The 27579-nt window shown below is 47.9% G+C and overlaps 1 protein-coding gene across 8 annotated transcripts in view; it reads right to left on the reverse strand.

Annotated features, from left to right (window-relative positions):
- Window positions 1–88: 88 nt before the first annotated feature.
- The window catches only part of LRP8 (LDL receptor related protein 8), an 80193-nt gene continuing 52702 nt past the window's right edge, over window positions 89–27579 (reverse strand). For 5 of the 8 annotated variants that reach the window (XM_043575028.1, XM_043575027.1, XM_043575024.1 and 2 more), the window contains 11 exons: window positions 24360–24534; window positions 21834–22061; window positions 18913–19031; window positions 18519–18658; window positions 16956–17097; window positions 15320–15472; window positions 14223–14447; window positions 12288–12356; window positions 8200–8372; window positions 6959–7135; window positions 89–4687 (listed from right to left, as the gene is read on the reverse strand). In XM_043575028.1, the coding sequence (XP_043430963.1) occupies window positions 4649–4687; window positions 6959–7135; window positions 8200–8372; window positions 12288–12356; window positions 14223–14447; window positions 15320–15472; window positions 16956–17097; window positions 18519–18658; window positions 18913–19031; window positions 21834–22061; window positions 24360–24534 (1640 nt within the window). In that variant the 3' untranslated portion in view covers window positions 89–4648. The remainder of the gene's footprint in view (window positions 4688–6958; window positions 7136–8199; window positions 8373–12287; window positions 12357–14222; window positions 14448–15319; window positions 15473–16955; window positions 17098–18518; window positions 18659–18912; window positions 19032–21833; window positions 22062–24359; window positions 24535–27579) is intronic. The other 3 variants (XM_043575029.1, XM_043575026.1, XM_043575025.1) reach the window with 1 other exon arrangement.

Raw genomic sequence — 27579 nt, forward strand, 5'->3', positions numbered from 1 at the left:
GAATACTGGGTACACATTAGGGACTCAATCAATGATAGTTCACCGCCACCCCCCCCCCCCCCATTAAAGCATCACCATGAAACAATACTTTCAGATTTTAAAAAATGAATTTAATCTCTCTCTAGAAACAGTGCACCCATTTTACAAATGTTCACATTTGGTTTTTCGTTCACCAAGATGATGTCAGTACAGCCAGTGAGATGCAGCACACCACCCTTTGCTTCTGGAACAGAAACCAGACTGCAAAGGGCACTGGGCACAGAAGCTAATGGGACTCGGAATGACAAGACAAAAAGAGCAGAAACGGTTAGTGTGACCCAACATTCTAACATGCCTGTTACATCAAATATGGTCATTCGAGGGTGGGGGGGGGGGGGGGGGGGGAAGACAAACGAGGAAAATTCATTTGGGTACAATGTGATGCAGTCTGCAAACCAGTACTTCACCCCCAAATTAACAACGGCTGTATAGAACAAAATGCTATTTTAAAACACATGGTTTGTACAGGTATGTTTTCTCTTGTAGTTTTTGTAAAAAAGTATCAAAACCTTCATGTCTTTAAATATATATATATACATATACAGGTGGCTTTTTTAAAATTACTTTTTATAGCACAAAGTGTTTGCAAATGCAGAGGGTTTCTGCTGATTCTTGACTATGCACATGGTGCATAGCCTGAATGAACAGAGCTTCCTGATTTCTTATATTAACTGAAAATTTGAAGCTGTAATTCCTCCACCTCTAAGTTCTCTGTGTCCTGAAAATCCCCAATACCCTAAAAAATACAGCGTGAGAAGACTCCGATACTCTATCTTCATGCATTGATGGGAAAGGAAGTTATTTACTCTGAATGTTTAATTGCTAACTCATTTAAATTCTGTGAAATAAAGAGTGTGTGGCTGGAGTTAGGGAGAGGAGTGAGGCTCACATTCCTGTGCTCTCTCCCGACTCCCACCAGCGCCTGACTAGACAGTGCTCGGGGTTCCCTCCGCAGACTACACATCTCCAAAATTTCATTTTCTCACTGTTGAGAAAAATCTCAGAGGCTCTTGACAACATGGAATGCTTCTGTGACAATTCCATTGCCCTTATATTCAAAGAAAGTCAACTCAAACGTATGAAATGCAGTCACTATTTCCCTTTGGCCACTGGAAAGCTTGAGGCTAAAGACTGTCCTGTCGGCAAAGTGCTGGCGATGCATCCTGATGAATTCTCCATGGTGCACTTGGTGCCTCGTACACAATAAATGTCTTAGAAATGTTTGCATAATTGAATCAGAATTAAACATAAGTATTCTATAAAGTGCTTACGTTGAACCTGTCTTTCCATCCAGCCTCATTTCTTGCTAAGTCCCCCTTGAACCTTTTGCTCTTTATGATGAATTACATGCAGCTCTGTAAAGTCCCCATGCTGTTTCATGCCCTTGTGTCTCCTCTGCCCGAAGCAGCCTGGACACCCCTGTTTAGTTTTCAAGACTTAGCGCAAGGTCACTTCTACAATGCCCTTCTTGACCCCATTCCTCATCTCCTTGTGTAGAAGTGACCTCTCTCTCCTTTGTGCCTTAATAATACTCTGGAAAGAATCTATTCTTTTTGTTTCCGCATGACTTACTCTATTGTTACCGTGAACTCCTCCGTAAGGACAGAAAACATCTGCTTGACCTGTACATCTGCAGTGCCTGGCACTTAGTTGGTACCTAGCAAATGGTTTCAGTGAATGAATATACTGCAATCACAGAGAAAACTGGAAGGACCGATAGTACTTATTGCCATAAACTGAATTCCCATCTCATCTTGAGGTTAAAGGTCACGTCAACCTATTTTATAAATAATCATACTGTCAAGAGTAAATAAATAAAATTTTAGTTTTCTGTTTCTGGAAGGCTTTCTGCCAGTGTCTTCATAATTCCTCTGGAAAGATAGGCCATAAGATAGGTAGCAGGTTTGGTATAATAATCAGGCAGTTCAAAGTGGTCTCTTGGAGAAGGAAAAGGCCTGGGACCAGTTTCTTTTAAACAGAGAAGAAATTGTCTGATAAATCTTCTACCCGCCTGGCATTATCTCTAGGCTTCCTTCCAGCTCTAAAATCCAATGACTCTATGATCTGGGTATTGGCTGTAGATACATGGTAGCAACTGGGGCAAAAGGCAACAGAAACACAACTACACCTCAAAATGAGGCTCAGAAGCCTCCAAGACTAGAGAGGGAGGACGGACGTGACCTCCTCAGACTTCATCTTATTGACTACCATCCGACACGTGAGGATTCTGCAACTTGTCTTCTGTAGGTTGCTCCCACGGGCGTCTCTTTCAAACTGCACTTGTAACATATTCAGGAAACATGGATGTCTCTGAGAAAGTTGTGTTTCGCCATCATTTTGAAGTCTCAGGCTGAACCATCCTGACTTTTCTCATTTTGTGTGTGTGTGTGTGTGTGAAGACCAGGCTCTGACTGAAACTACGCATCATTTCCCCAGGAAATTGTTTCTTTGGAGGCAGGCTATTGAACAAGTTGCTTGTTTCGTGTAAGTCTCAATATTTCTTGTCATTTTTATTCAGTCAAAAATAATTCTACTTTTCATTCTTGAAAGAGTAGTAGTGACTAATTAAGCTCCATAGGAGTTGGCCACCTGTTTTTAAAATCCTATTTGGTATTGGTCATTCTAGGTCCAGTGCCTCTCAATGAATATTTCAGGACTATCAACACATGCTTATCATGAGGAAATTGCTTGTTTATGCAGAACATGGTGCCGACGCTCCAGAACATAGCTGTTTTTGTCAGAAGTTAGGAGACCGTGAGTGACGTGGAGAAAGGTCCTAGGAACAGGGTTCTAGAACTCCAGAGTGCCTGCCTGGAAATTTGAAGGGTATCACGCTGGTAAGACATCCAAACTTCACCGAGTTGGGGGCAGCTGGGGGTGGGTGGTGTCAGAATTTGCTTACGTGTCTTGTCCCTGGCTGTCTGGTGGGAGTGACGTGGCAGAACAGCAGAGTTAAGAAAAGATCAGACCTTGGATAAGAGAGCCAGTGGGGACAGAATTCCTCTGGGACTATAGGATTATGTTTTCAATGGTAGACCCCGCAAAGAGAAAAGAGCATTTCTCCCGCCTCTCCCAAGGCCCAGGAAAAACAAAGAAAAGTGTCCATGATGAAAACAAAAATCTATACATATACCCAGAGTTTTTCCTTTTATTTACAAAGCAGTAAACCAAATCCCTGTTTGAACATATACATCCAATATACTATAATGTTGTGTATGCCATGTCTCCCTCAGGAGGACTTCAAGTCTGGCCACTTTCATCGATATGAACACATGATGGTAGCAAACCTATGTTGTATTCCCCACCTAAAGGAAATGGTAGAGAGTAAAGGAAGGGAAAAATAGAGATGTAACAAAACCTATTCCACTGTCCTTATCCTTGCTCACAGCATATCTCAGAGGTTGAGCATATCTCGGTGCCTGAGCCAGTCTCTACAGTAAACTTGGGCTGTTCTAGAAATGTCTTCACTTAGCTCTCTACAAGTAAGGATGGCATCCTAGGAGTGCTTCAGAGGAAACACAATGAAGTCAACCCAAGCATCCTGAAGGAAAATGCAGTTACTTGAAACGCTGAGCTTTACAACAAGGAGTAGCCGAGGTTCAGGCGTGTTCTCATGTGAGCTCATGAGACCTCCTGGTGCCGTCCAAAGCCTGTGCACTGGCCTCAGTCACAGAAGAGAAAGCCCAAGTGGGAGTCACGGCAGCCACAGGTGAACTGCAAGGCCTTTCATGACTGACTGGGGTCCTAGAAATTGCCAGAGGTGGAAAAGATGTGCTTCTCCCACCACATGTTTGCCCAAACCATGGCATCTGTTTTTTGAGCCAAATTTCCAAAGGCTTCTCTGAAAACCACAGATACCCCTCTGTGGACTGTTTTACAATATACTTATCTTTATGTACTTGAACAACAGCCACAGGTGCGCCTCTTCTCTACAGATTTCTCTCTCTCACACACATACACATATAAACGTAAATGCACACAGAGTCTGTATGGTGGGCCAATCATACCAAAAATAAATACTCTCGTGTCTCTAAATTATTTATAGAACTAATCTTCTTTTTGAAATATGTTAATAAATAATCTAAATGGGGGAGGGAGTTGAAGTATTTTTTTCTTCTTCTTCTTTTTTTTTTTTTACTTATGTTGATGGATAGCCACAAAGCATAATCATTTTATATGCCAAAAAAAAAAAAAAAAAAAATCAAACCCCAAACTCCAAAACCTAAAAAATTCCCCCCAAACCAAATACCCTCTGTAAATATAGTTTTAAAATGAGTAAGCTACTGGACCGTCAGCCCCATTTGGTTATGTACATCATGTTAGTCACTCAGCAGTAGCCATTCCATGAACTCCTCATGGGTAGTGCAACCAGTTAAAAAGTGTATAAAACATTATACATATAAAAACTCTCACATCCTTTGGATGTTTGCAGTTCATCATAACTTTGTGGTTACCTTTCTGCAACATAAATTAAAAAAAAAATTACACATACACACACTCACTCACACAGACCCATATACAGAAAACCCTTTCATCCAGGCATACACCATCCAGAGAGTGTAGTGCATGGGACCGAATTCCATGAGGCACGAAGGGAGTGGTCCCATCCTCAGGGCAGTCCATCATCTTCAAGGCTTAATGCCACTCGCTGGGGAGACAGAGCAAAGAAATCACCATTAGACCCACAGGAGCTATTTATTGAGTGCCCACAAAGCACCAGACATTCTATTACTTTATAGGCATTAGCTCACATAATCTTCATACTACCCCAAGAGACAGGCTTGTCATATTTATTTTATAGATGAGGAAACTGAGACTCGATGAGCTTTAACAACATTTGTCCTGGATCACATAGCACATGGGTGAACTAAAATTTGAACTCAGATCTGTGTGAATCCAGAGTTGTAGCTTTTGCCTCTTTGTAAAGGATCCCTGCAGAGATCTCAACTTCCTCGGTCCTTCCTTATAGGATTTTAGATTTGTTCAACTTCAGTGGCTTAGCTTTGGCAAATGTTTAATCCCAGGCCATTAGCCACTTGTCTCTAGCTTGTGAGTCACAATTAGGAAGGCAATCTGTCGCACCCCTCCTGATTATACAGAATCAGAATGTGATACAAGTTGGTTACATTCAATCCCTCTTTCCCTCAACCTTACTTCCTAGTCATTAGATAGACTAGACTTAGCTAGACTAGTCTAGCTAGACTTACCCTGCCACAAATGGCTGACTGTACTGGGCTGAACCCATTAGCCCCTGAGGTGGTCTATTCCATTGGAACAGTGGACAGTGGACTTAACTTTTTTCCTATACTGACATGAAATCTGTTTCTTTAAATATTCTAATGTTCCCTGATTCTCTTAGACCCAGAGGGTTCTATACAGACAACCCTTGAAATATGCGGATAGTGTTTGAGTTCTCTTCCTTTCCTTCTGAGTGTTTTCTCCTCTGGGTTACACATCAAGCTTTCCCCAACTGGGCCTGATGTAATCCTGCTTGCCACTCTTCCATTTCCTGGATACACTCCTTGGGCAGACCCCAGTGTTTTGCTATCTTTCTCATAGCTAAGTGAATTTGGGCTAACCACTTCACCCCTCAGAGCCTTGGTTTTCTCATCTGTCAGATGGGAATAACAGGACCTACCACATAGAGTCGTTGAGAAAGCAGATGAGGTAATGTCTATAGAGTGCTTAATACAGTAACACACATGAGGTCTAGAGTATTCTAGACCAACCTGACCAGCAGAATAAAATAGAACCAGACTAGCATTTCCCATCTCTGGACAGCCTACAATCAAAAGTGACCCCCCTGCCTTTCAGATCATCTTTGGGCTTTGCAAGAATACCATGGCCTTGCTCTACTAGCACTGACACTTGAGGCTCTCTTCTGGTCCTGTTATCCTCCCACTCTCTCCAAGACAGATCTCTAGGCCAAAGGTAGGTCCCAGAAGTGATGGTGGAGTAAGACAAGGACAGGGGGGAGAACGGGATGTTGAGGATACTGAACAAGATTCCAGGCCATCTGCCCATGATGTAAGTGGAAAGAGCACAGACTTTTGTGTACATACAGACTGGAGTTTTTATCCTGGTCCTTCTGCTTCTTAGTTGTGACCCTAGGCCAGTTATTCAGATTCTCTGACTCTCAGTTTCCCCATCTGCAAAATGCAGCTAGTCATATCAACTTTATAAAGTTACTGTGAAGACAATACAAGGAAGTGTATGTAAAACACAGAGTAGTGTCTGACACACAGGAGGTCTCACTAAATATCTCCTATTTCTCTGCAACTGGCAAGCGCTTATTCCTCAGGCCCTTGAGGCATCAGGAATGGCTCCTCCAGAGTGGTTATTTGTTCTACACATCTACTTTACGCGTGTAGAGTGCTTTCTAACTCACAAAGCTCTCTCACGTGAGCTGTCTCACCCGAACACTATGAATTTAGGAGGCAGACAGAATGGGGGTTATCATTCCAATTTTACAAATAGAAGTGAGCAGAGAGAAGTGACTGAGACCACAAGGCTACAGAGCAGTGACACTGGGAGCCACCTCCTCAGGCTAAGCTCAACGCTTCGTCCACTGTGTCCCCCACCCCCGCCCAAGTCTATAAACTTGGTCAAACACCTGTTTGTATGATTGGCCAAGGGGAAGGCTCAAGGCCATCTGCTGACCCACCTCACTTGCTCAACTTCATTTCCCATGTCTCCCTTCATGAACAATGTACAATGCACACTGCCCTGCCCCATACTTGATGATTTCTTCCACACACCCTTTCCTTGGTCAGCAATGAGCTCATCTTTCCTCTGCCCCGACACCCAGCTTACAATTTGCAGCCTTCCAGGACCGGAAAGCCGCCTGGGATTGGCTGCACCTGCCTAAGCTCACGCCCTCACTCACCAGCCCCTCAGACTCAAAGTGGCACTGCCCTACCTTGCACTTGACGACAGGCAGCTCGGAAAGAGGGTTCTTCGGGAGTTGGTGCAGCTGTGACCTTGGTTCCCCCGGCAAGACAAAAAGCTCCTTGAGGGCAGGGGCTGGGTCTTCCAGTTCTCTGGTCTCCCCAAGACAGGGCTCTGCCCACAGTGGGTGATCAAAGCTGCTGATCGCCTGACAGGGGGATGGACTGGATGACCTATGAGGTCACACTCAGCCCCCTGACTCTGCTATACAACCATGACATCTGCTCCAGACACTTTGCGGTCCTTGCTCCCCCAACAAGCCATGCCCTATTGTACCCCTCAGCCTTTGCACATGCTTCTTTCTGGAATGCCATTTTTCTCCTCCTCTCGCTGGATAATAGCTATTAACCTTTCAAGGACACAGTTCATCTGTCACAGCCTCTGTGAGGCATTCCCCTGCCTGATCTCCCAAACCGAATGAACAGCTCCCCTGTTGGTGTTTCCATAGCATTTGTTCAGCAAATATGTACTGGGAGCCACCTAATTCTGTGCTAGGCACCAGGGAAACAGATTAATCAGACAATCCGGCCCTCAAGGAGTTCCCGGTCTAGTGGGGAGACCAATGTGCAAAAAGACAAGTTGACTACAGTGTGACAGGTGCTGTGATGGACAGAGGCTGTGGGAGAACAAAGAAACCAGGGAAAGCTTCCTGGAAGAGAGACTCCTGAGCTCCACCGTGGCATGACACACACAGCCGTACAATAATAAGTGACTCTCTCTCACCCCCCACCAGCAACTTGGAAGAGAGTACGTTCCTTTCTTACTTGTGAACACGTCACATCCAGTGTGGTGCTTGGCTCACGGCCAGCATACAGTGTTTGTTGAAACAAATACGTTTGAATTGCACGGCCACAGTTACCCTTCCAGGCCAAAGGTTCTGAAAATGTACTCAACAGAAAGACATTTGGCTTCTTTACCGTAAGGAAGAGCCTCTAGCTACAAGGTGGCCCTTATACACTTCTACCCCAAACACCTGTCCCAGTATTTCTGTGTCCCCAGGGCCTAGAGGAGTGCCTGGCACATGGTAGGTTCTTGATAAAGTTGGAAGGAAGGAAGGAAGGAAGGAAGGAAGGAAGGAAGGAAGGAAGGAAGGGAGGAAGGAGGGAGGGAAGGGAAGGAAGGGAAGGAAGGGGAGGCAGGAGGGGTGAGGAAGGGGGGAAGAGAGGGAAGGATGTAAGGAAGGAAGGAATTCTTCCAGCAAGGGATACTTACTGCAGGATAGACATGGCCGATCTGAGCAGTCCTCCCTATGTGGAGCTCATCTTCTTCTTCTTCTTCTGTGGTTTTCCTGTACACTGGGTTGTCAAAATTCATGCTTTTGGTGTTCTTCCGCTTCCAGTTTCTCCAGATCAGGTAGCCACTCATGCACAGCAGGGCTATTACCGCTGGAGGAAGGGACACATTACACTGAACTTCCAGCAGGCTCTAGCCCACTGCTCAGACGTCAGTACACTTCTCGCCGCCTCTCTAACTTTCCTGCCCCTTGTTGCTCAGGCTGTTGTGCTGTGTTCTTCTTCTGCTGCTTGGAAGCCCTTCTCCTATCTCTTCCTTTATTAACTACTCATCCCTTGAGATCCAGCTCAAATGTGAAGTCTTCTCAACTTCTCAAGGAAGAGTCAGTTGCTCTCTCATGTGTGTTCCGAGCCTACGGTACTATACTTTATATATCTGTACCCCCAACTAGATTGCGCTCTTTGTGGGCAGGGACTGTGTCTTCTTTATCTCTCTATGCCTGGTGCCTTGCTCAGCAACATGTACTGAGTGAATGAGTGAATTTCTTCACCACACCATTGTCCTAATGCTGCTGCTTCCTTGGATTTCTCTGAGAAAACCATTCTCTCCTCCAGTGGAGGGTGAATGGTGGGGGTGGGGTGTTTCTTCCCAAAGCTGGGACTCTGCAAGAAGAGAAGCATCTCTAGAGGGGGACACAGCGGGAAAACACAAGCTCTGAGTTGGAATCGATGAATATATTAATGAGTAAAGGAGGAAGTTCTCAAACAGAGCTGGGCAAAACGGGCGCAAGCAGCTTCATAAGAGAGTAGACAATCACCATGAGCATTCAAGTGGAGGCTGATGGCAGCATCCAGGACACTAGAGAGGGGGGTTTTACTTCAGTTAGACTGTAATAATCAAGACCCATTAAAGATAGGAACAAGGCAAGGATACCTGTTACCATTGCTAGTATTTATTATTCCAGAGACCTATCTATGCAGTAAGAACAGATAAAGAATTGAAGGGTACACACAGGGGAAAGGGGGAATACCAAACTTATCAGTTTTGTATGCTTAGAAAATCTTAGAAAAGCATATGAAAAACTATTATAAATAACTTTAGTTCATCAACAGTTCATATAAGGGGTGCTGGGGTGACTCAGTCAGTTAAACATCCAGCTCCTTGTTTTGGCTCAGGTCATGGTCTCATGTCTCATGGGATCAAATCCTGGGCTTGAGATTTTCTCTCTCTCTCTACCTCTCCCTTGCTCATGCTCTCTCTCTCTCTCTCAAAATGAATAAAGCTTTTTAAAAAATTAACAAAAAGTCAATAGCTTTCTTATTAATTAGCAATAACCAATTCGAAAATGGAATGGAAGAAGAACAGAACACATTCACAGCAGCCCAACAAAAACCATAAAATACCTGGAATAACCTAGCAGGAAATGTGCAACTCCTATATGATCTACAAAATTTTATAAAAGGACACAAAAGACTCAAATAAATAGGGAGATGTGTTAAGTTCCTGGATGGGAAGCTTCAATATTGTAAAAACACGAATTCTCCCCATATCAATTTATATATCCAAAGCATACGATTCCACCATAGTTTTTATAAAGATGATTCTAAAGTTCATCTAGAAGAGAAGTTGGAAAAAACAGCTAAGAAAATATTGCAAGAATAATGATGCCCTATTAGAAGCTAAAGCACAGCACGGAATTGTTCTTCTGGTACGTAGGAACCGAGAATAAAGAGGCTAGCAGCAGATCAAAGTCTAGAGAGCCATGTAGTTTAATATAAAGATGACAGTTCAAGTCAGAAGGATGAATTATTCAATGAGGGTCTTGGGAAAACTAAACAGGCCTATAGAAAAAAAAATAGTTCAGTCTCTACCTCACACCATACTCTATAATAAATTCCAAATAGATTGCTATCTAAATATAAAACAATGTTTAGCAGAAGAATGTATAGGGAGATATTTTAATAACTTATAGTGAGGCAGACCTTCCTATGTAAAACACAAAACCCGGAAGGCATAACACAAACGATGAACAGATCTGATACTTAAAATTTTTAAGTTTATGCATGGCAAAAGATACCACGAACACATTTATAAATCAACAGGCAGTACGGGAGAAAATATTTGTCACATATATTACAAAGGTTTAATATTCATCATGTATAAATATTTCTTTTTTTTTAATTTTTTTTTTCAACTTTTATTTATTTTTGGGACAGAGAGAGAGAGAGAGCATGAACAGGGGAGGGGCAGAGAGAGAGGGAGACACAGAATCGGAAGCAGGCTCCAGGCTCTGAGCCATCAGCCCAGAGCCTGACGCGGGGCTCGAACTCACAGACCGCGAGATCGTGACCTGGCTGAAGTCAGACGCTTAACCGACTGCGCCACCCAGGTGCCCCATCATGTATAAATATTTCTACAAATAAGTAAGAATAAGAACCAGAACCAACAGAAAAACAAGACTGTGAATAAGCAATTCATTAAGGATGAAATATAAATGGCCATTAAGCTTATGAAAAGATACTCTACCTCATAGGGAAATATCAGGGAAAGAATATTCATCTTTAACCTCTCCGATGAGCAGAAATTAAAAACATTAATCATATCAGAGTGTATTGTATCAGGGAAGGCGCATATACAAGCCCTTCTATAGAACAGAATATGTCAGGAAAGGGCTCGATTTCTCTTTCACTAAGCAACCTTCAGAGTATTTTCCACTCACTCTACTCCAAATCGGCCTGAAGTAGTCTCTCCATCATCTTTAGTGTTGAAGACTTTCAAGGCCAATTCAAATGGCATCTTCTCCAGAAGTACCATCCCCTCTCCTCTGCCGGGCATCGCGCTTCTATTACAGCACATTGTGATACGTGTTAACACCTCTCTTGTATCACTTTTTATGACTAAGTCTGACTAAAGACCGAAAGCTCTTAAAGTCTTTTTTATCTTTTTCTTCCCTGGGTCCTTGGCACTTGGCACAGTCCCTTGCCCGGAGCAGAAGTTTTTAAAACATTCACTTACTAGCTCACTACCATACTGAGGACTCCCGGGATAAATGGGCAAAGCCCCTGTCCCTGAGGTGCTTGTGGGCAAGCCAGGGAGATCAACTTGCGAATGGACAGTTGCAATTCAAAGATCCCGCCAAGAGATGAGACTGATATAAGACACGGCATATTCAGGATGCTATGTGAACAGCGGGAGGCGAGAGAATAAATCGGCCTCCGTGGTTCTCCGTGAGGTTTAAATGTTATACTGTGGCCATATCGAACTTCTAGTTCCAAACCCACTCTCTCCCCTCCCCATGCTATTTCCCGGTGCTGGTTTTACTTCATGCTGTTATCACTGCTCAGGTTGCTCTGGATTCTTCTTCATTTGGCTGACTCAGCTCGCATTATCATTTCCACTAGGAAACCTTCCCTACCGATTCCAAGTTAAGCACTTCTTCAGCACTTCCACTGGACCACATATGGCTTTGTTTTAGGACTTCCCCTGACATAATCAAAATTATCTGTTATGTGTATCTCTCCGACAAGACTAAACTTTTGGAGAACAAGAACCATGTTTTAGTCATTTTTAATCACCTTCCTTCCACCTCACAGAGGCTGGTACCTCGCAGCTGCTTGATAAATGTTTGTTGAAAACCAAACATAAAGAAAGCAAAATAGCATGATCTACTAAAGGAATGGCAAGCAGCTCTCCTCATTCATTCAACAAATACTTTATTTCCTACCACGTGCCAGCCACTGCGAGCAGCTGGGGAGAGTGGCGAGCAAGAGAAGCTCCAGCCCTGTCCCCATGGAGCCTACAGTCTGCCTTCACATGGCTGGCATGCAGAGTGTGAATAGTGGGGAGCAGGGGTGCACTGGGGGCTGCCTGGGGTCAGGTCCTGAGGGGCCTTGTGTGCCAAGCTAAGAAACCAAATTATAGGACTGGGAAGTGGGTGGGAAGGCTGCTGGGACAGAAAAAGTCAATGAGACAGGTCCGTGTGCTAAGTGCTTGGCCTTTCTAGTGCTTTTCCCCAGACCCAGAGCACCAGTTCTCTCTTTTCCACAGTAACTCGGGGCCACACTCACCCATGGGCACGATGATCCCAATGACAGCAGCCGTGACTGTTGAGCCCATCTTGCCACCTTCATTCCCATCTGCAAAACACAAATGTGCAGAAAGATGCTCTGTCACCCAAGTCCTTGCTGGCCTCACGCTGTAAGAATTGCCCAACTGCTTCCTGCCCTCATTCCAAAGTGATGATCCTGGCTAATGCCGAACAGTGTCGTCTTTCCAGATCCTATCAAAACTCCCTTGAGGTGAGCAGGACAGAGGTTATCTCCCTTTCACACATGGGGAAACAGAGTCTTACTGGGGTTCTAGGGACTCAAGAGAGAGTGACTGTCCAGCAGAGCTGGGACCCAAACCCAGGACTTGCGCCCCAAGTCTCTTACCCTTTCCACAGTATCACAGTGTAGGAAGCTGGGGGGTGTGCCTGGCAGAGTGAGCACTTAGGTCTCCATGTTGCTGACCGACTGGGGCAACTGCCTTTGCCAGCCGGTATCTGTTCCTTGGTCTCTGTTGTTTCGGTGGTCTGTTTGTCCATCTGCATTGCCAGCTTATTTTCAATAAGGAATTAAATTGGGATGCGACATAACATAGTGGAATCAACGGCACAGACTCCTGGGTTTGGGCAGGTTACCTACTTGTGTGGGCAAGTTACCTACCTCCTCTGGATCCTGCGAAGATTAAGTGAGAGAATTCATGTAGAATCCTTACTTAGCACAATGCCTGGCACAGCCTTGCCTGGTTCAAAGTGGGTGGGGGGTTGGGTGGGGGGTGTTTCGAGGCCTAAATAAGGTATATAAAAGCACGTTCTAAACTGAAAAGGGCTCAGAAAATGTACTGTATTTTTAAAGTATGCTGTGCCATCTTTTCCACTCTTAAAACTGTCTTCATGTTTTCTCGGATCCACTGACGGCCCTCTGAGGTGTGAAGAGGGCCTTCACCAGCTACACTCGCTCCAAGAGGGCAGACGATTGTCCCGGCAATGGCCCGGATGCCACCCTCACGGCGCGCCCGTTTCTCCAAGTTACTCTAAGGCAACCTAAGTGTTACGGGGAGAAAAGAGGGGGTAGCATTGCTTGGAAGGGCCGCCACCCGCTTGCTGCACATGAGCAAGCGCCCGACGGCCACAGCAAAGCCCAGAGCGGCGTGAAGCCAGTGGGGAGACTCTCTGCTCGGAGGCTGTGCCCCAGGTGACAGGAACTGGAATTCACCCAGGTGCCACGTGCCTCTCCAAACTTCAAGATGAGTGCTCTGCTCTGGAAACCCAGCTTCTGCCGGCAAAATGGGTCCGATGAGAAAGGTGCTGCCGAGCCGCCTGGCTTCCGGGCCACGTGTGGGATGAGAATTTAAAAGATGGTTTATCTTAAATGAACTCCCCCTGGCAGGTAACTCAATTAAAAAGGTATTTGCTGGCCAATGAGACAGAACGTTTCTAGCAGTGACAATTACTGCTCCCAATGATTTAATAAGTGCTAAACTTACTTATTTTCATGCCAGGGTTTGGAAAGAGGCACAAGCAGACCATAGTTATGGATATTACTATCTGGGGAACCTGCCGAGAGGGCTAAGAACCGAGACCAGAGCTTCTGAGGTTTCCAAATGTGGGGGACACCCCCTCATACACGTCAGTAACACATGAAACACACACCCAGTGACTGAGACTGTGTACGTGAGCACTTCTGTTTACACCGCCTTCTTTGTCTGTCCTAGTGGTCTTGTGAATCATGTAGGGTAAGGGTAATTATTCTTCCCACTTTGTAGGTGAGGAAACTGAGGCTCAGAGATAGGAAGTGGCTTCTTGCAAGACCCTCTACAAGTTAGTGGCACCTAAGACTTAAATGGTAGGTGGGCACCTCCACCTGCTTCCTCAGCGAGGTCTAATATTCTGGTCTGATATGATCTCATCTTCCCACATATGCCCCCATCATGAAAGAACACAGAACTCATTTACTTACAGTGCTGGGAGTGGTTGCTGGTCGCAGGGCTTGGGGTAGACGGGCTGATGCTTGGAGCCCTGGGGACACTAACTGAGCTGGGGACCACAGCTGCCAGGCTTGGTGTCTCTGTGCTGTGGTTCTGGGAGGTGAGGCTGTGGACGGTGGTCCCAGGGGCTCTTGCGGTGTCGGCTAGTGTCCTCGTTGTGGTAGGAGCTAACATCGTAGTTGAGGTAGATTGAGGTGCTGGAGGGGAAACACCGTGGAGGTCACTTGGACAGAGAGTTTTTGTTGCCTTATGTCTAATTTTTTGCCTCTATGAATTATACTTATGAACTCATCCTCATGGCTCAGCTCAAATGCCACTTCTGGGAAGCCTTCCCTAAACCTCCTGAATGGACTATGACCTTTTCTTTAGCTGAATCCCAAGCACTTTGGGTTTACACTGCACACTGATTTGATGAAGACAAGTCATTAAAGCAAGACTATAGAATTAGGTGTGGGAAGACCACTGTAAAAGATTGGGAGTAGGGGAAATCACACAAATCTACAAGGATTTTACATACATATTATTACCCTGCTAGGTCGAAATTCTCACTCCACTTTAAACAAAGTGGAACATGGAAATCCCAAATGATGCAGCAGATTTATGTTCAAACAAAAGGCCTTGGCCCTGTATCAAGACTGAACGTTGAATATAAACTTGTATGGCCAAAGTCATGACTATTAGTCTCAATCGTATCACAAAAGGGCTTCTTCTTGTGTTAAGTTCTAGGTGAGGAAGAGGCAAGCTCAGAGTCACCTGCATATAAACAGTAACTGAAGCCATAGGGGTCAAGGGTTCTTAATTTCAGGTCTTTAAGGAGTTCCAGAAACCCCCTGAAACTGAATTTAAAATGTCGTATGTATATGTGCATTTTTCTTGGAAGTAAGAGGAGAAAGCCTCAGACGGACCCTGGGGAAAACCAGCATACAAGGAAGGTAAAGAAGAGACAATAAGTAGCCAGAAAAGACAGAGGAAAACCAGGAGCATATGTCATCCCAGAAGCCCATGGAGGGTGTTAGCAGGAGGGGGTCTCGCATTGCCAGGGGCCAGCCCTCCTGGTAGGTCTGCTTACCTCGGTAGCACCTCTTCATGTCTGGGCCCAGCCACATTGTGTCAGGACAGGCACACGTGTACTTGGGAGAGGGGCTGGAGATCTGAGGAGCAGGAAGGCACAGGTACTCACAGCCTCCATTGGGCTGGGCACTCAGCTCACAGGCATCTGCAGCTAATGGCACAGAGACAGAGACAGACTTGGAGCAAAGGTAAGGCATGCCAGTCCCTCCCTTCTCCTGAGGATGAGCCCCTTCCCACTCGGCTTGATCAAAAAGCTTTCTCTCCTTTTACTGGGCACCTTCCAGCAGTGTGTCTGGTGTTTTACCCCCACACTATCATTCAATCCTGACGACAACTCAGAGAGGTGGGTGTATGCCCCAGACTGACAGATAAAAGACACCAAGTTTCAAAGAGAAAAAAATCGTCTAAGTTATAACTCTAGGGATTTTAGAGATAGGATTTAAACTGAGGTCTATCAGGGTGCCTGGGTGCCTCAGTCGGTTGAGCGTCCGACTTTGGCTTAGGTCCTGATCTCGCGGTTTGTGGGTTCAAGCCCCGTGTAGGGCTGTGCTGACAGCTCAGAGCCTGGAGCCTGCTTCGGATTCTGTGTCTCTCTCTCTCTCTCTCTCTCTGTCCCTCACCCACTCATGCCCTCTGTCTCTCTCTCAAAAATGAATAAACATTAAAAAAAATTTTTTTTAAATAAATAAACTGAAGTCTGTCAACTTCCAAAGCCTGTTTCCCCCCTCTGCCACATGCCACGTCTATTTCTTTTTTTCTTTTTAAATGTTTTATTTATTTATTTTTGAGGGAGAGTGTGTGTACAAGCGGGGGAGGGGCAGAGAGAGACAGAGAGAGAGAGAGAGAGAGAGAGAGAGAGGGAGGCACAGAATCTGAAGCAGGCTCCAGGCTCTGAGCTGTCAGCACAGAGCCCGATTCAGGGCTTGACCTCACAAACCGTGAGATCATGCATGGTCTGAAGCCAAAATCGGATGCTTAACCCGACTGAACCACCCAGGCGTCCCATGTCTATTTCTTACTTAAATTTCTAGGTCTAGAATCAGGCACCAAGCTTATCTCCTTTCCCCACTGTGCCTTCCCACTGTCACCTGGCACCCACACCTCAGTTACAGTTAGACTTAGTACTATATCCTAGTGATAGAGGACGGGACAACCTAGTAGCAGGATTCCTGGCTTCTATTCCCAACCAACAAGCTGGACTGCTATCGCCCTAGGATACATTAGCTCACACTACTGCAAAATGGGTACACATAATAAATGAGAAGCAATGTTTCCCTTCATGGCAGAAGGAGCTCTTGAAATCAGATAGACCTGAGTTTGGGTTTCAGTTGTGCCACGCGCTAAAATTATTTTGCCTCTCTGAGCCAGTTTCCTCCATTGTTAAATGGGAAAAGTAATACCTGTTCTTTGTAGGCAAAAATAGGGCTTTATATATTTTTTATGCCCGGCCTTATTTCACCAAGAGCTGAAGGAAATGAGAGAAAATATGTGACAGCGAAGCACTCTACCAATGAGAGGGACTGTTGCTATACCTTCTGGGTGTGCTGAGACATTACATTACACGAACGTGAATGCAGCCTACCTAGGGGAGGGAGAGGACAAGGGCAGGGGACCTGGGACCAGGGAAGGCTCACCTCTTGGCTGCTTCAGCTCATGGAAGATGACAATGTCATGTGGGTTATTGAGGTTCTCAGCTAGGATGGAGATTTCCAGGCCATTGAGCCGATTTGCACTGAAAATGGCCTCATTCTCCAGGTCTGTCCAGAACACCTTGTCCTGTAAGGTACAGATGCAGAGGATGGGAGGCTAGAGCGTAAGTCTGAGGGCCTGGCCCCAAACCACAGTCACAAGAACTGCCCTGCCATCTCCCCTGAGCTCTCCTGCCCACAGATTCGCAGGGGGACACTCAGCCTCTAGTCTGTGGCATATACTCTGGTTCCCTTCTGTCACAGAGGGCTATTTGTTGATTCTGGGCCTTGGCCTGGAGACTGCTCATTAATGCTGAGCTAGGTCTGCTTCCTGGAGTCCAGAAGAAACCGAAAGTTGGGTCTTTATAGCTGTTACCATTACTGGGGCCTGGGACCAAGATTGGAGGGGATGTATGAGCTGCTGAGGACTTATTCCCTGCAAGGCTGTCCTACGGCTTCTGGTTATACACACATACACATCCAGTGCTTAGTTCATATAAGACTACAGGTGCATCTGTAGGCAAATCCATATTTATAGGTATAACCATGCAGCCTCATGCACAGATCTGGACACATACCCCTATGTTCATCTACACACACAAAGGCACGCTTGTACCTACATAAACACTTAACTAAGTATTGGTATACATATTTACATATTCACAAGCATGAGCACATAGAGAAAGGCACAATTTTAAGTGGATGCATTCACGTATACGTATGCACATACACCATACGTGTACATGCCACATATATACACAAGCACATACATGTCTGAACACACCTGTCTTTCGAAGCAGGGGCTGGACTTGAAGGTGGGGCTTTGCCCACAATTTCAGAGCAGTGCTGAGTGAGGTCACTCCAAGCAGATATTGCCAATGCCCACCATAGACCAGTGTCCCCTTGCTTTCCCTCCCCTTGGTGGCAGAATTAGTTTAGGGGAAGAAATAGGTGTGTGAGACCTTGGTTGGTTCTGGCTTCCTCGTTCCCCGAGGAGAAAGGTTGTTAGGGTCAGAACACAGGTTCAGGAGGGTCTTGACTCTTCACCCTCTAGGGAGCTTTGCGAGGGCTGAAATGGTGTCCGACTCACTTCTATGACCCCAGGGCCCAGCAAAGGTCAGTGAAAGTGTGCTGAACTGAACAGCACCTCTCAGGCTATTTCTAACAGTAGGTGTTATGGAAATGTATATTCCTTCTTCCCTCTCTCCCTTTATTGGGTACTTCTGTAAATGGGGGTTACAGTGCCAGGTGCTGAGGGTACAGAGAGGAAACACACATGGTCTAGCAACTTACCCATGAGAAGGGCTCTGAAAGAGGTCTTGGGAAGGGGACACAGGGCAAGAGCCTGAGAGGCCTTTGTCTGCAGGGAGCTCACACATTGTGTACACATTTGGCTTCCCTATCCCTTTGTCTCCATTTAGATAAGTCTCAGAGAGCTGATCGGTTTGAATAAGGCTTTTCTAGGCTTCAGTTTCCTGATAGGGCCACGTCTCCTGTCACGGGGCTCACCTCAAACACAGCTATCCCAAAAGGGTGGCTCAGGAAGTCAGGGGAGGAAATCAGCATCTTTCTGTTGCCTCCGCTGAGGTCAATGCTGGAGAGTTGGTGCAGCTTGGAGTCTACCCAGTATAAGCGCTGGTTCAGCAAATCTTGGGGAGGAGAAAGGGGACAGAGGATGGGATCTTGAGTTTGGGACCCCAACCAGGATCTCTGCTCCTCTGTGCCCTCTTCCCTACCCATATTTCTGGGCCTGGCCTCAGACTGAGGCCAGCCTGGGGCAACGGTCAGGAAATACAGGCACTGGCACTATTAGCGGGTACAGAAACAAAACCCATGGAGCTCCAGACGGTGGTCAGGATCAGGTAGTAGGACAGGCCCCCAATCCAGGGAAGGCAGGGCTCACCCAGGGTGATTCCATTGGGCCATTCAATGTTGTCTGACACCAGCGTTTGCCGGTCTACACCATTGAGCCCAGACTTCTCGATCTTGGCCTGGTACCCCCAGTCAGACCAATACATGAACCTAAAAGAAAGAAGAACTCAATTGTGCTTGTTGTCAGGGGACAGGGTTAGGGCTGTCTATGTCACGGCACTCAATGACCCACTGAATGTTGAAGATTGCGCGTGATGGGAACTGGGAAGGGCTCTGAAACCCACTGGCACCATCATCAAATCTAACAGGTAGCAGATGCGTTAGCTTCCCCTCATCTGAGAGCCTGGGGAAGCCTGTATTCACGGAGAGCTCATCCGGCCTCCGTGGCACCCCTGTGAGCCCCTTTCTCCCACTTCTGGCAGCTCTAACCAGAGTCCAAGAGGCCAAAGCAAAAAAGGCCCTTGTCAACCCTCTCTTACTTTCCCGGTGTGCAGAGGAGAAAGTGGACAGCTTACCCAGGGTCACACAGCTAGAACTCTGTCCAGGGTTTCTCTCTCTTCTTTCTTGAACATTTATTGAGTACCTACTCTGTGCCGTTTATGGAGTACCTACTTGTGTGGCAGGCACTGAGCTGAGTGGTTTCACCTCACATACTTACAAATGCAGTCATCACTGCCCCTCTAATCCAGTCCCCACAGAGCAGGCAAATGAGCCTTCAAAAATGGAAACAAGTTGTCACTCTCCTGTTTTTAAACTTTACGGTGGCTTCTCCTATTGCCCTTAAAATAAAACCCCAAATCCTTACCACAGCTGACAGAGCTCTGCAACATCAGGCCCCTGCCTACCTCTTTGATTGTCTCTTCTGCCATCATCCCCACCTTTCCAAACCCCACACCTCCCCACGGGGCTCCTTAGTTCCTCCAGGGCAGGAACTAAGTTTCTTTGTCAGACAGGCCATCACAGAGCCTCGGGCCTCCTCCGCTCTTCCCCTGGTTACTTCTCAGTTACACATCTCTTCAGTACAAAACCTTCCTCTGTGAGTAGGCTTACCCTATTATTATCTCTCAAAGCACAGGATCTTTCCTTCCTAGCACTTACCCAATCAGTTTATTTATGTACACACTTGAGTAGTTTGGTGTATTTCACTGTCTATTTTCCCCACTAGTCTATAAGCTCCACCGAGGGCAGGCTCGTCTGTCTTGTGCCTCATTGTGTACCCGGCAGGTGGCTCATGCGTGATACAGAACAAGCTCTTATTTAATATTTGCTGAATAAAGTAATGTTTTCATTATTAGTTCCATTTTATAGATGAGTAAATTGTGGCTCAGAAGGGGCTGACTTACCTCGGATCACACTGCTCATGAGCAGTGGAGCCAGCCTTCACATTTAAATACAAACTCAAGTGGAACGCGAGAGCCTGTGTGCTTAATTCTCCCCAAAACTGCCTTTGCTGAAACCAGGTGTCAAGCCAAGGCCGACTCTGGGCTCGGGGGGCCGAGTGGTTGCCCTGGATATTTTCTGTCAGCCACTTTGGATTCACTCTTCACTCATCCCCGTTCTGCTCTGTACACCAAAAAACTGACCCATGTGCGAACCACATCAGTGGGCCTGGCTCCCTAGCCTCCTGGCTTCCAGGTGCATTCGGCAAAATATTTGAGCACAGGGAGGGAGACACTGAGATCAGGATATTTGTTCTGGACTCCTCTCTACAAAGTTGCCTCCAGCTGGCTACTGCTCTGAAGGTGACCCTCTTTCCTCCCTGGACCAAGTACTCCTCCCTGCTCCTGCCCCTCAGTGCACTGTTAGGGACAGTGCATTAGATCTCATCCATGCCTCTGTAAAATAATTCCCTTGTTAAGCCCTCCTCAAATGATCTTAATTTGAGTATGCGGTGGGTTTCCTGCTGGGACCCTGACAGATCCATAATGGGCCGGAGATGAGCTGGGTATAACTATGTCGGGGGGAAGCATACAGGGAGCAGGGCTGAAGTGGGGGCTACATGAGACAGCTGAGCATCTGTAGGGTGCCTGGTCCTGTGTGGGGTCCACCTATGCGTGTTCATTAAACGGCGGCTGTCAAGTCACTGCCCGGGGCCTCACACATTCTCTCAAGTGGCCACCCTGGCCCCCAGCTGGCCTCACTGGAAGAAGAGGATTTTCTTATCCCTGTTTAACAATTAAGGAACCAGTAATTGGAAGAAGCTAGTGATCCTTGTAAACTTAATATGACACAGCTGCCGAAAATCATGCCTTCTCAGGACATCCCCACTGAGGAAGGGAGGGAGGGGGCCTGCTCTGCTCAGAATCTCTACCCCCAAAAGGGAGGTGTGGCCAGATCAGGGCAGTATGGGTGGTGAGGGACCCAGGGCACTCTGGGCACAGGGGTGGGCAGCCTGGAGCAGAGCAGACCCAGTGATCTTGGTCCTCCTGTCTTGCTGGCTGTCATGCAGGGCAGGGAGTAGACATGTTTGATGTAACTCCAGAGGCCAATGCAGAAAGTCAAAGTTAGGCAGATTTGGGAATGTGAGAAAAGATCCGAAACACTCCAGTGGGCAGAGCTGTCTTGAAATGAAACAGCCCCAGTGGGAAACCCTGTTCCTGGGAGCAAGGGAGCAGCCACCAGATGCCCACCTGTGGCATGCAGTAGCCTGAGGAAAGACTTCCTGCCCCAGGAGCTTCTACTAGGCAATCTCTGGAGCCTGATTCTGCTCTGACATGCTCTGATTCTATGATATGATGGGCAAGCAGTGGAGTTCAGGAGAAACCTGGGACCGATGCCCAAGGAACCCCTGGCCAGGGGTTAATAGTCTGAGGGACCCACATGGGCTTTCTTCCCTTGGGCTGTCTGAGCGGCTCAGGGCCGTCCAAAGTCTTCAAGAAAGCTCTTGTGACAGACACACCAGGACTCAGTGCCACTGGTGGGGGAATGGGAAGTCTGGGTGGGGACACTCACCCTCTCAGGGGGTCGACCGCGATGGCCCGGGGTTCACTGAGGTCACGGCTGAAGAGAGTACATCGGCGGCTTCCATCAATTGTGGCCACTGAGATGGTCTTGTTGCCCGAGTCAGTCCAGTAGATGTGCTTGTGGACCCAGTCCACCGCCAGGCCCTCTGGAGAGTGCAGCTGCTTGTCAATGAGGACCTCCTGCTCTGCCAGGTCGCTGGCCTTGTCCATGTAGGCGCTAGGAGCAACCAGAGCTGGCCGTGGGGCAGGTGTTCCAGCCACGGGTCCATCTGGAGCTGCCTGGGTGCCCTCTCCCTCTCTCAATTCCCTCTAGGCCATGGCAGTGGATGTGAGAGGAACTTGGCTACTTCCTATTCAACACATTTCCTGGGCCACCAAGGCAAGCATACAGGCTTGAGTCAGCCACAGCCTCTGGGCTGGAGGAGCTCAGGTTAGTGGGGGACGGGAATTTACAGACAGGTAATTACAGTGCAATGTGACTACGGAAAGCATCAGAGACTAGAGCAGCAGAGAAATGGAGACTCCATTATCCTGGAGGGCTGCAGAAGGCTCTGTAGTTGAGTCCTGAAAGACTAGTTCGCTAGGAGTGCAAGGAACAGAAAGCAGAAGGAATAGCATGTTCAAGTGCCCAAAGGTATGTGTTCTGGAATAGTGAGGTATTCGGTGGGGGTAGAGCTGAGTATGTGGGATACAGACTGGAAGTACATGTAGGCAGGGGCCACAACCTGACAGGCTCTGCAGGCCGTGCTAAGCAGTGAGGATTTTATTCTGGAGGGAGTAATTGAAAAGGTCAGAGGACATGGCCAGAGAGGCATGTTAGATCACTGTGGCACTGATGCACTGGAAAGGGAGGGAGTGAAGGCAGGGAGACTGGCTAGGAGGCCATTACAGCATCCGGGTGAGACATGAAGAGTGTGCAGAAAGGCTGTGCCAGTGAGAATGGAGAACAGGGGCTGAGAACACAGTAGACACTCAAGAGGCAACACTAACAGAACTCTCTGTCTCCCAAATGCTGTTCTTCCCAGGGCTCTCTTCTCCCCCATGTCCTCTCTCTAGTTAATTAGTTCCATAGTGCCCACTGCCACCCAGAACTCTGGCTCTCTCATTGTGACAACTCTCTTAAGCTCCAGACTATAAAGCCAGCTGGCTCCTCTCAGATGTCCCATGGACACCTGGAACTCATGTCCAAAACTGCCCACCCCATTCCCCTCCCCTCAGCCAGCCTGAATGGGCAACCCCCCCGACCGCATCCTCCTCTACTGCTAAGATCTCAGAGAAGGGCATCACTGCCCACAAAACCTTCCAAGCCAGAAACTGGAAACCCCCAGAATAGGTAGTCTGTCATCAAATCCTGCCTCTTCCAGGCATAACCATTGGGCAGGCAAGGCTCTAGCTGCTTCTGTGTGTGTGAGCTGAGTATGTGTCTGTATGTTGGGGGTGTGGTAGGCACCAAATGGTCCGTGAGTAGGAATTGATAGATCTGCCTCCATCCATCCATCCATCCATCCATCCATCCATCCATCCATCCAATCGTTCTTTTAACAGTCTACCCCGTGCCTGGTCATCAGCAGTTCTGCCATGTGGATCTCAGGACAAACAAAGGACATGACGTCTAAAGGGGAGCCCAGGCATGCAGGGAGGCAGGCTTGTGGTATTTGAGAAAGACCTATGAGAGGACTTCTAGAGAGCCAAAGTCCACTGACTATGGCATCAGACTGGGGGTAGTGCCAGCCAGGAAGGGTTCCCTGATGCCCCCTATTGGGTAAGAGGCCCCCCTCTGTACTTTTCTCTAAAGATCACTACAATAGACGTCACAATGTTATGGGTATGATCCTCCAGGCAGGACCAGGTTGAAGTCATCTTTGACTGAGTCAACCTCAGTCATCCCCAGAATCCAACACACAGATACACGAGTTGCTTTTAAAAGTCCTCACCAGGGGCGCCTGGGTGGCTCAGTCAGTTAAGGGTCCTACTTCAGCTCAGGTCATGATCTTGCAGTCTGTGAGTTCGAGCCCCATGTCGAGCTCTGTGCTGACAGCTCAGAGCCTGGACCCTGCTTCAAATTCTGTGTCCACCCCCCCTCTTTGCACTTCCCTGCTTGCACTCTGTCTGTCTCTCTCTCTCAAAAATAAATAAACATTAAAATAAAAAAAGTCCTCACCAAAGTCAGAAAGTCTTCCTTTCTGCCCCAGTGGAACACTTCCTGTGTCTTGCTCTGCCCCACCAGGCCACCAGAGGTCAGTCAGGCCCAGGTGCCTGGGGCTCTGAGCTGCTCTCCCAACAGAGCTCTCAGCCCAGGCCAGCCCAGGCCAGCCCAGGCCAGCCCAGGCCAGCCCAGGCCAGCCCAGGAGAAGAAGAAGGTCTGGCAGCTCCGTATCCATGGTGATCGCATGTCCTTTCCCAAGTCCCAGTCCGTCCTGAGGGATACTCAAGGTGGGGGTGGGCGGGGCACAGAGGCTACCATTCCTCTCCCTCTCTCAGGCCCCCACTCCTGCCCAGGCCTGGCACTGCTCACCTGTAGATCTTGCGGTAGGAGAGGTCACACCAGTAGATGCGATTGGTGGCAACTTCCACATCCAGCGCCACGACATTCTTGAGCATGGGGATGAGGCGTGAGTAGTCCCGCTTCACCAGATCGATCCTCCGCACTTCATGCCGGTTAGTGAAGATCAGGGACGGGCTTCTGCCGGCTGCCGTGCAGGAAGGTTGAGAGAAACGGTCAGTGCAAAAGGCAGGGAACTGCCACTCGATGGCTTGGGGGAGGCCTAATTTTCCTATAAAATGGGGCGAGGGGTGCAATTCCTACCTCACAGCTCAGAGGAGCAGATGAAATATAGGTATGAAGAGCATAGGTACAAAGTACCATGTATAACAGAAGGATTTTCCTTCTCTTTATTAGACACAAACTCCCCCCAAATCTTCTATGACTGCCCACTTCGTTAGGCTCACACTGAAGGCCTCCTGTGGTGCGACCCCGAGCAACCCTTCCAGCCTCATCAATCACCCCCTAACACACCTCGATTCCAGCCACCAGACCAGCCGTCATTACCGAGCCATGGCAGAGTTTGGCCACCTCGGGCCTTTGCTAAAGTGGTCCCCTCTACCTAGCACGCGCCGCTCCCCAACTCCCCTGTGAAGGGCCCCACTGCAATAGTTCAAGGGGCAACATGAGCATTAAGTGTTCTAGAAAGAAGACTGAGGCTACAGTGTGAGGACAGACGTCAGAACTAGGGGGAGAGTTGGAAGAGGTGAGACTCGGGGAGGTCATCGTGAGTCTTCAGTTTAGGCACAGTGTGTGTGGGGACGTGGCAAGAGATTGTGCTTCAGCGGTTGCCGGGGCCAGATTTCGAAGAGTCCCGTGAGCTGGGTATAGAGTTTGTACTTTATTCTGAGCCAGTAGCAGGGGTGGGATGCGTGTTATGGCACAGATCATATACGTGCAACGGAGACAACACATGACAGCCCGTGCACACACAAAACCCATTTTTAGATTTAGGATTATATTTTAGGAAGCTCGCTAGTAACCCAGACATTACTGGCTACTCAGTGTGAGGACCGCTGTGCCACAGGCCTGTTAGGACTAGCACCTAACTCTGGCTGCCACTTCTCCAGCCTGTTTTTAGATGTATCCGGCCACTCTCAGGTACCAGCACTGTCTGAGCGGCAACACGTGTCCCTGGAGTTGCCTGGGCCTTCTCCCTGTGTTTCAGCTGACACTTCTGCAGGCCACCTGGTCCCTGTCACTGTGCATCTGTGCCAAGCTGATGTGTTCCCTGGGGGCAGGGCAGGACTGGCACGGAGCCACGTGGGGCCTGGGCCTGTGACCCATGTGTGGATGGAGCAGGGTGGGAGTGAGAGGGAGGGTGCGGTACTGAAAGAGAGCGCAGAAAAACAGGACTCCAGGTACAGGAAGGAGAAACAAGGAAAGCCAACCTCAAGGCCCTGCCATTGACTGTGCGATTTTCCTCATCCCAAAACGAGAGCAGGGGCACTATGCTGCGGAAGGCAGGAGCGGGCTTACGGGGTATCTTGAGGCGATTTTTACTGAGAGCTGCGTCCATGACAGGAATCCAGTGTGCTGATGATCTGAGTTTTGTGTGACTGCACTTGAGATGTTCATTTGCGGGGGTCCGTGATTACGCGGCAGTTGGGTGGCATTGCCACTGCACGTACACATTTCAGGGTGTGGGTTACGTGCATCCCACGTGGGGTGAGAACAGGCCGCACGTTACGTGTGATGTGATGTGCGTGTTGCATACTGTGCAGTTGGGGTGGTATGTTTTTGGGTTTGCTGGCTACAGGTCCATTACCGTGGCTGCTGTGCTGTTATAGTCTCTACACCATGCATCGTATTTGTGCATCTGAACTCCAGACTCCTGTGTCCAACTGTCTCCTCACAACCTCTGCTTAGATGTCTAAGCAGTTTTCTTACCCTTAACATGCTGAAATCCGTCTAATATTCCCCCGAACCTGCTTCTCTCACCGTCTTTCCCAGCTCTGTAAATAGCAGTCCTGTTTTCCCAGTTGTTTGGCCAAAAACCTCAGCGTCATCTTTGACTCTTTTTTTCTCTCACGTCCCACATTCGATTGGTAAGTCCTGTCGTTCCAAAGAAACCCGGACCTTCAAAGTATGTCCAGTCTGTCTGCTTCTCGTTATTTGCACTGCAACATCCTGGTCCAAGCCACGCTCACCTCTCTTCTGGGCTATGGCAAAACCCACTTACATGGTTTCCCTGCTTCTTCCCTTGCCCCCTACAGTGTCCTCCTAGCACAGCAGCCAGAGGAAGCCTGTGAAAGTGTAAGGCACACCGTGTCCCTCCTCGACTCAAACCCCTCAAAAGCTTCCCCCAGACTTGGACTGAAATCAAGAGTCAGCCCTTACAACGGTCTAGAAGGCCTTTGTGATGTGCCCCGAGTCACCTCTCCAAATTTATCCCCTATGCTCTCTGCTCTACCTGCACTGGCTTCCATGCTGTTATCTGAACACACCAGGCGTGCTCCTGAATTAGGGCCTTTGCACTTTCTGTTCCTTCGGCCCGAAATGCAGTTCCTGCAGATACATGCATGGCTCCTTCCTTCACCTGCTCCAGGTCTTGACTCAAATGTCACCTCCTCATGAAGCAGAGGGCGTCCCTGACCACTACACCTGAAACTGTAACCCACTGCCCTCCTGGGCCTCCCTCCCCCCTTCCCCACTTCGTATTTCTCTTTCACTGGTAGCCCCATCTGTCACGCACTGTATTTACTTATCAGATTTCTTGTCTGTCTCACTCACTAGGATGTAAGTCCCATGAGGGCAGACAGGGATCTGTGTCTGTTTTGCTTCCTGCCAAATCCCCGATGCCTACAAGAATGTTAGGTGTTCACTATAAAGAATGGAATAGGATGGATTCAGCTGGCTGAGCTGACCCACGGGTGGCTCTGCCCAGGTCATGCTCTTTGTGTGGACTACCCGTGTTGTGTGTGTAGTCTGCATGGTCCAGCTTGGGTCTATACGTCGTGAGTGGTGCATGTGCAGTCTCTGTGGGCTACACTGGGTGGCTCTGTGCGGGGTCTGTGTGGCTGTTAGTGTGGAATGCGTTGTGTGGATGACGTATACTTACAGTCTGAGCACTGTGTGTCACCTGCTTTCTGTGTGTGTATATGCACATGTGTACCCATCTGCTCCTCACATATGTGCAAGCACGCTGCTTTCTGTATCCTCGCAGAGCTGCCCCCTTGTCCCCCACCTTAGG

This window comes from Prionailurus bengalensis, chromosome C1 (assembly GCF_016509475.1).
Source record: "Prionailurus bengalensis isolate Pbe53 chromosome C1, Fcat_Pben_1.1_paternal_pri, whole genome shotgun sequence".
Classification (NCBI taxonomy): domain Eukaryota; kingdom Metazoa; phylum Chordata; class Mammalia; order Carnivora; family Felidae; genus Prionailurus; species Prionailurus bengalensis.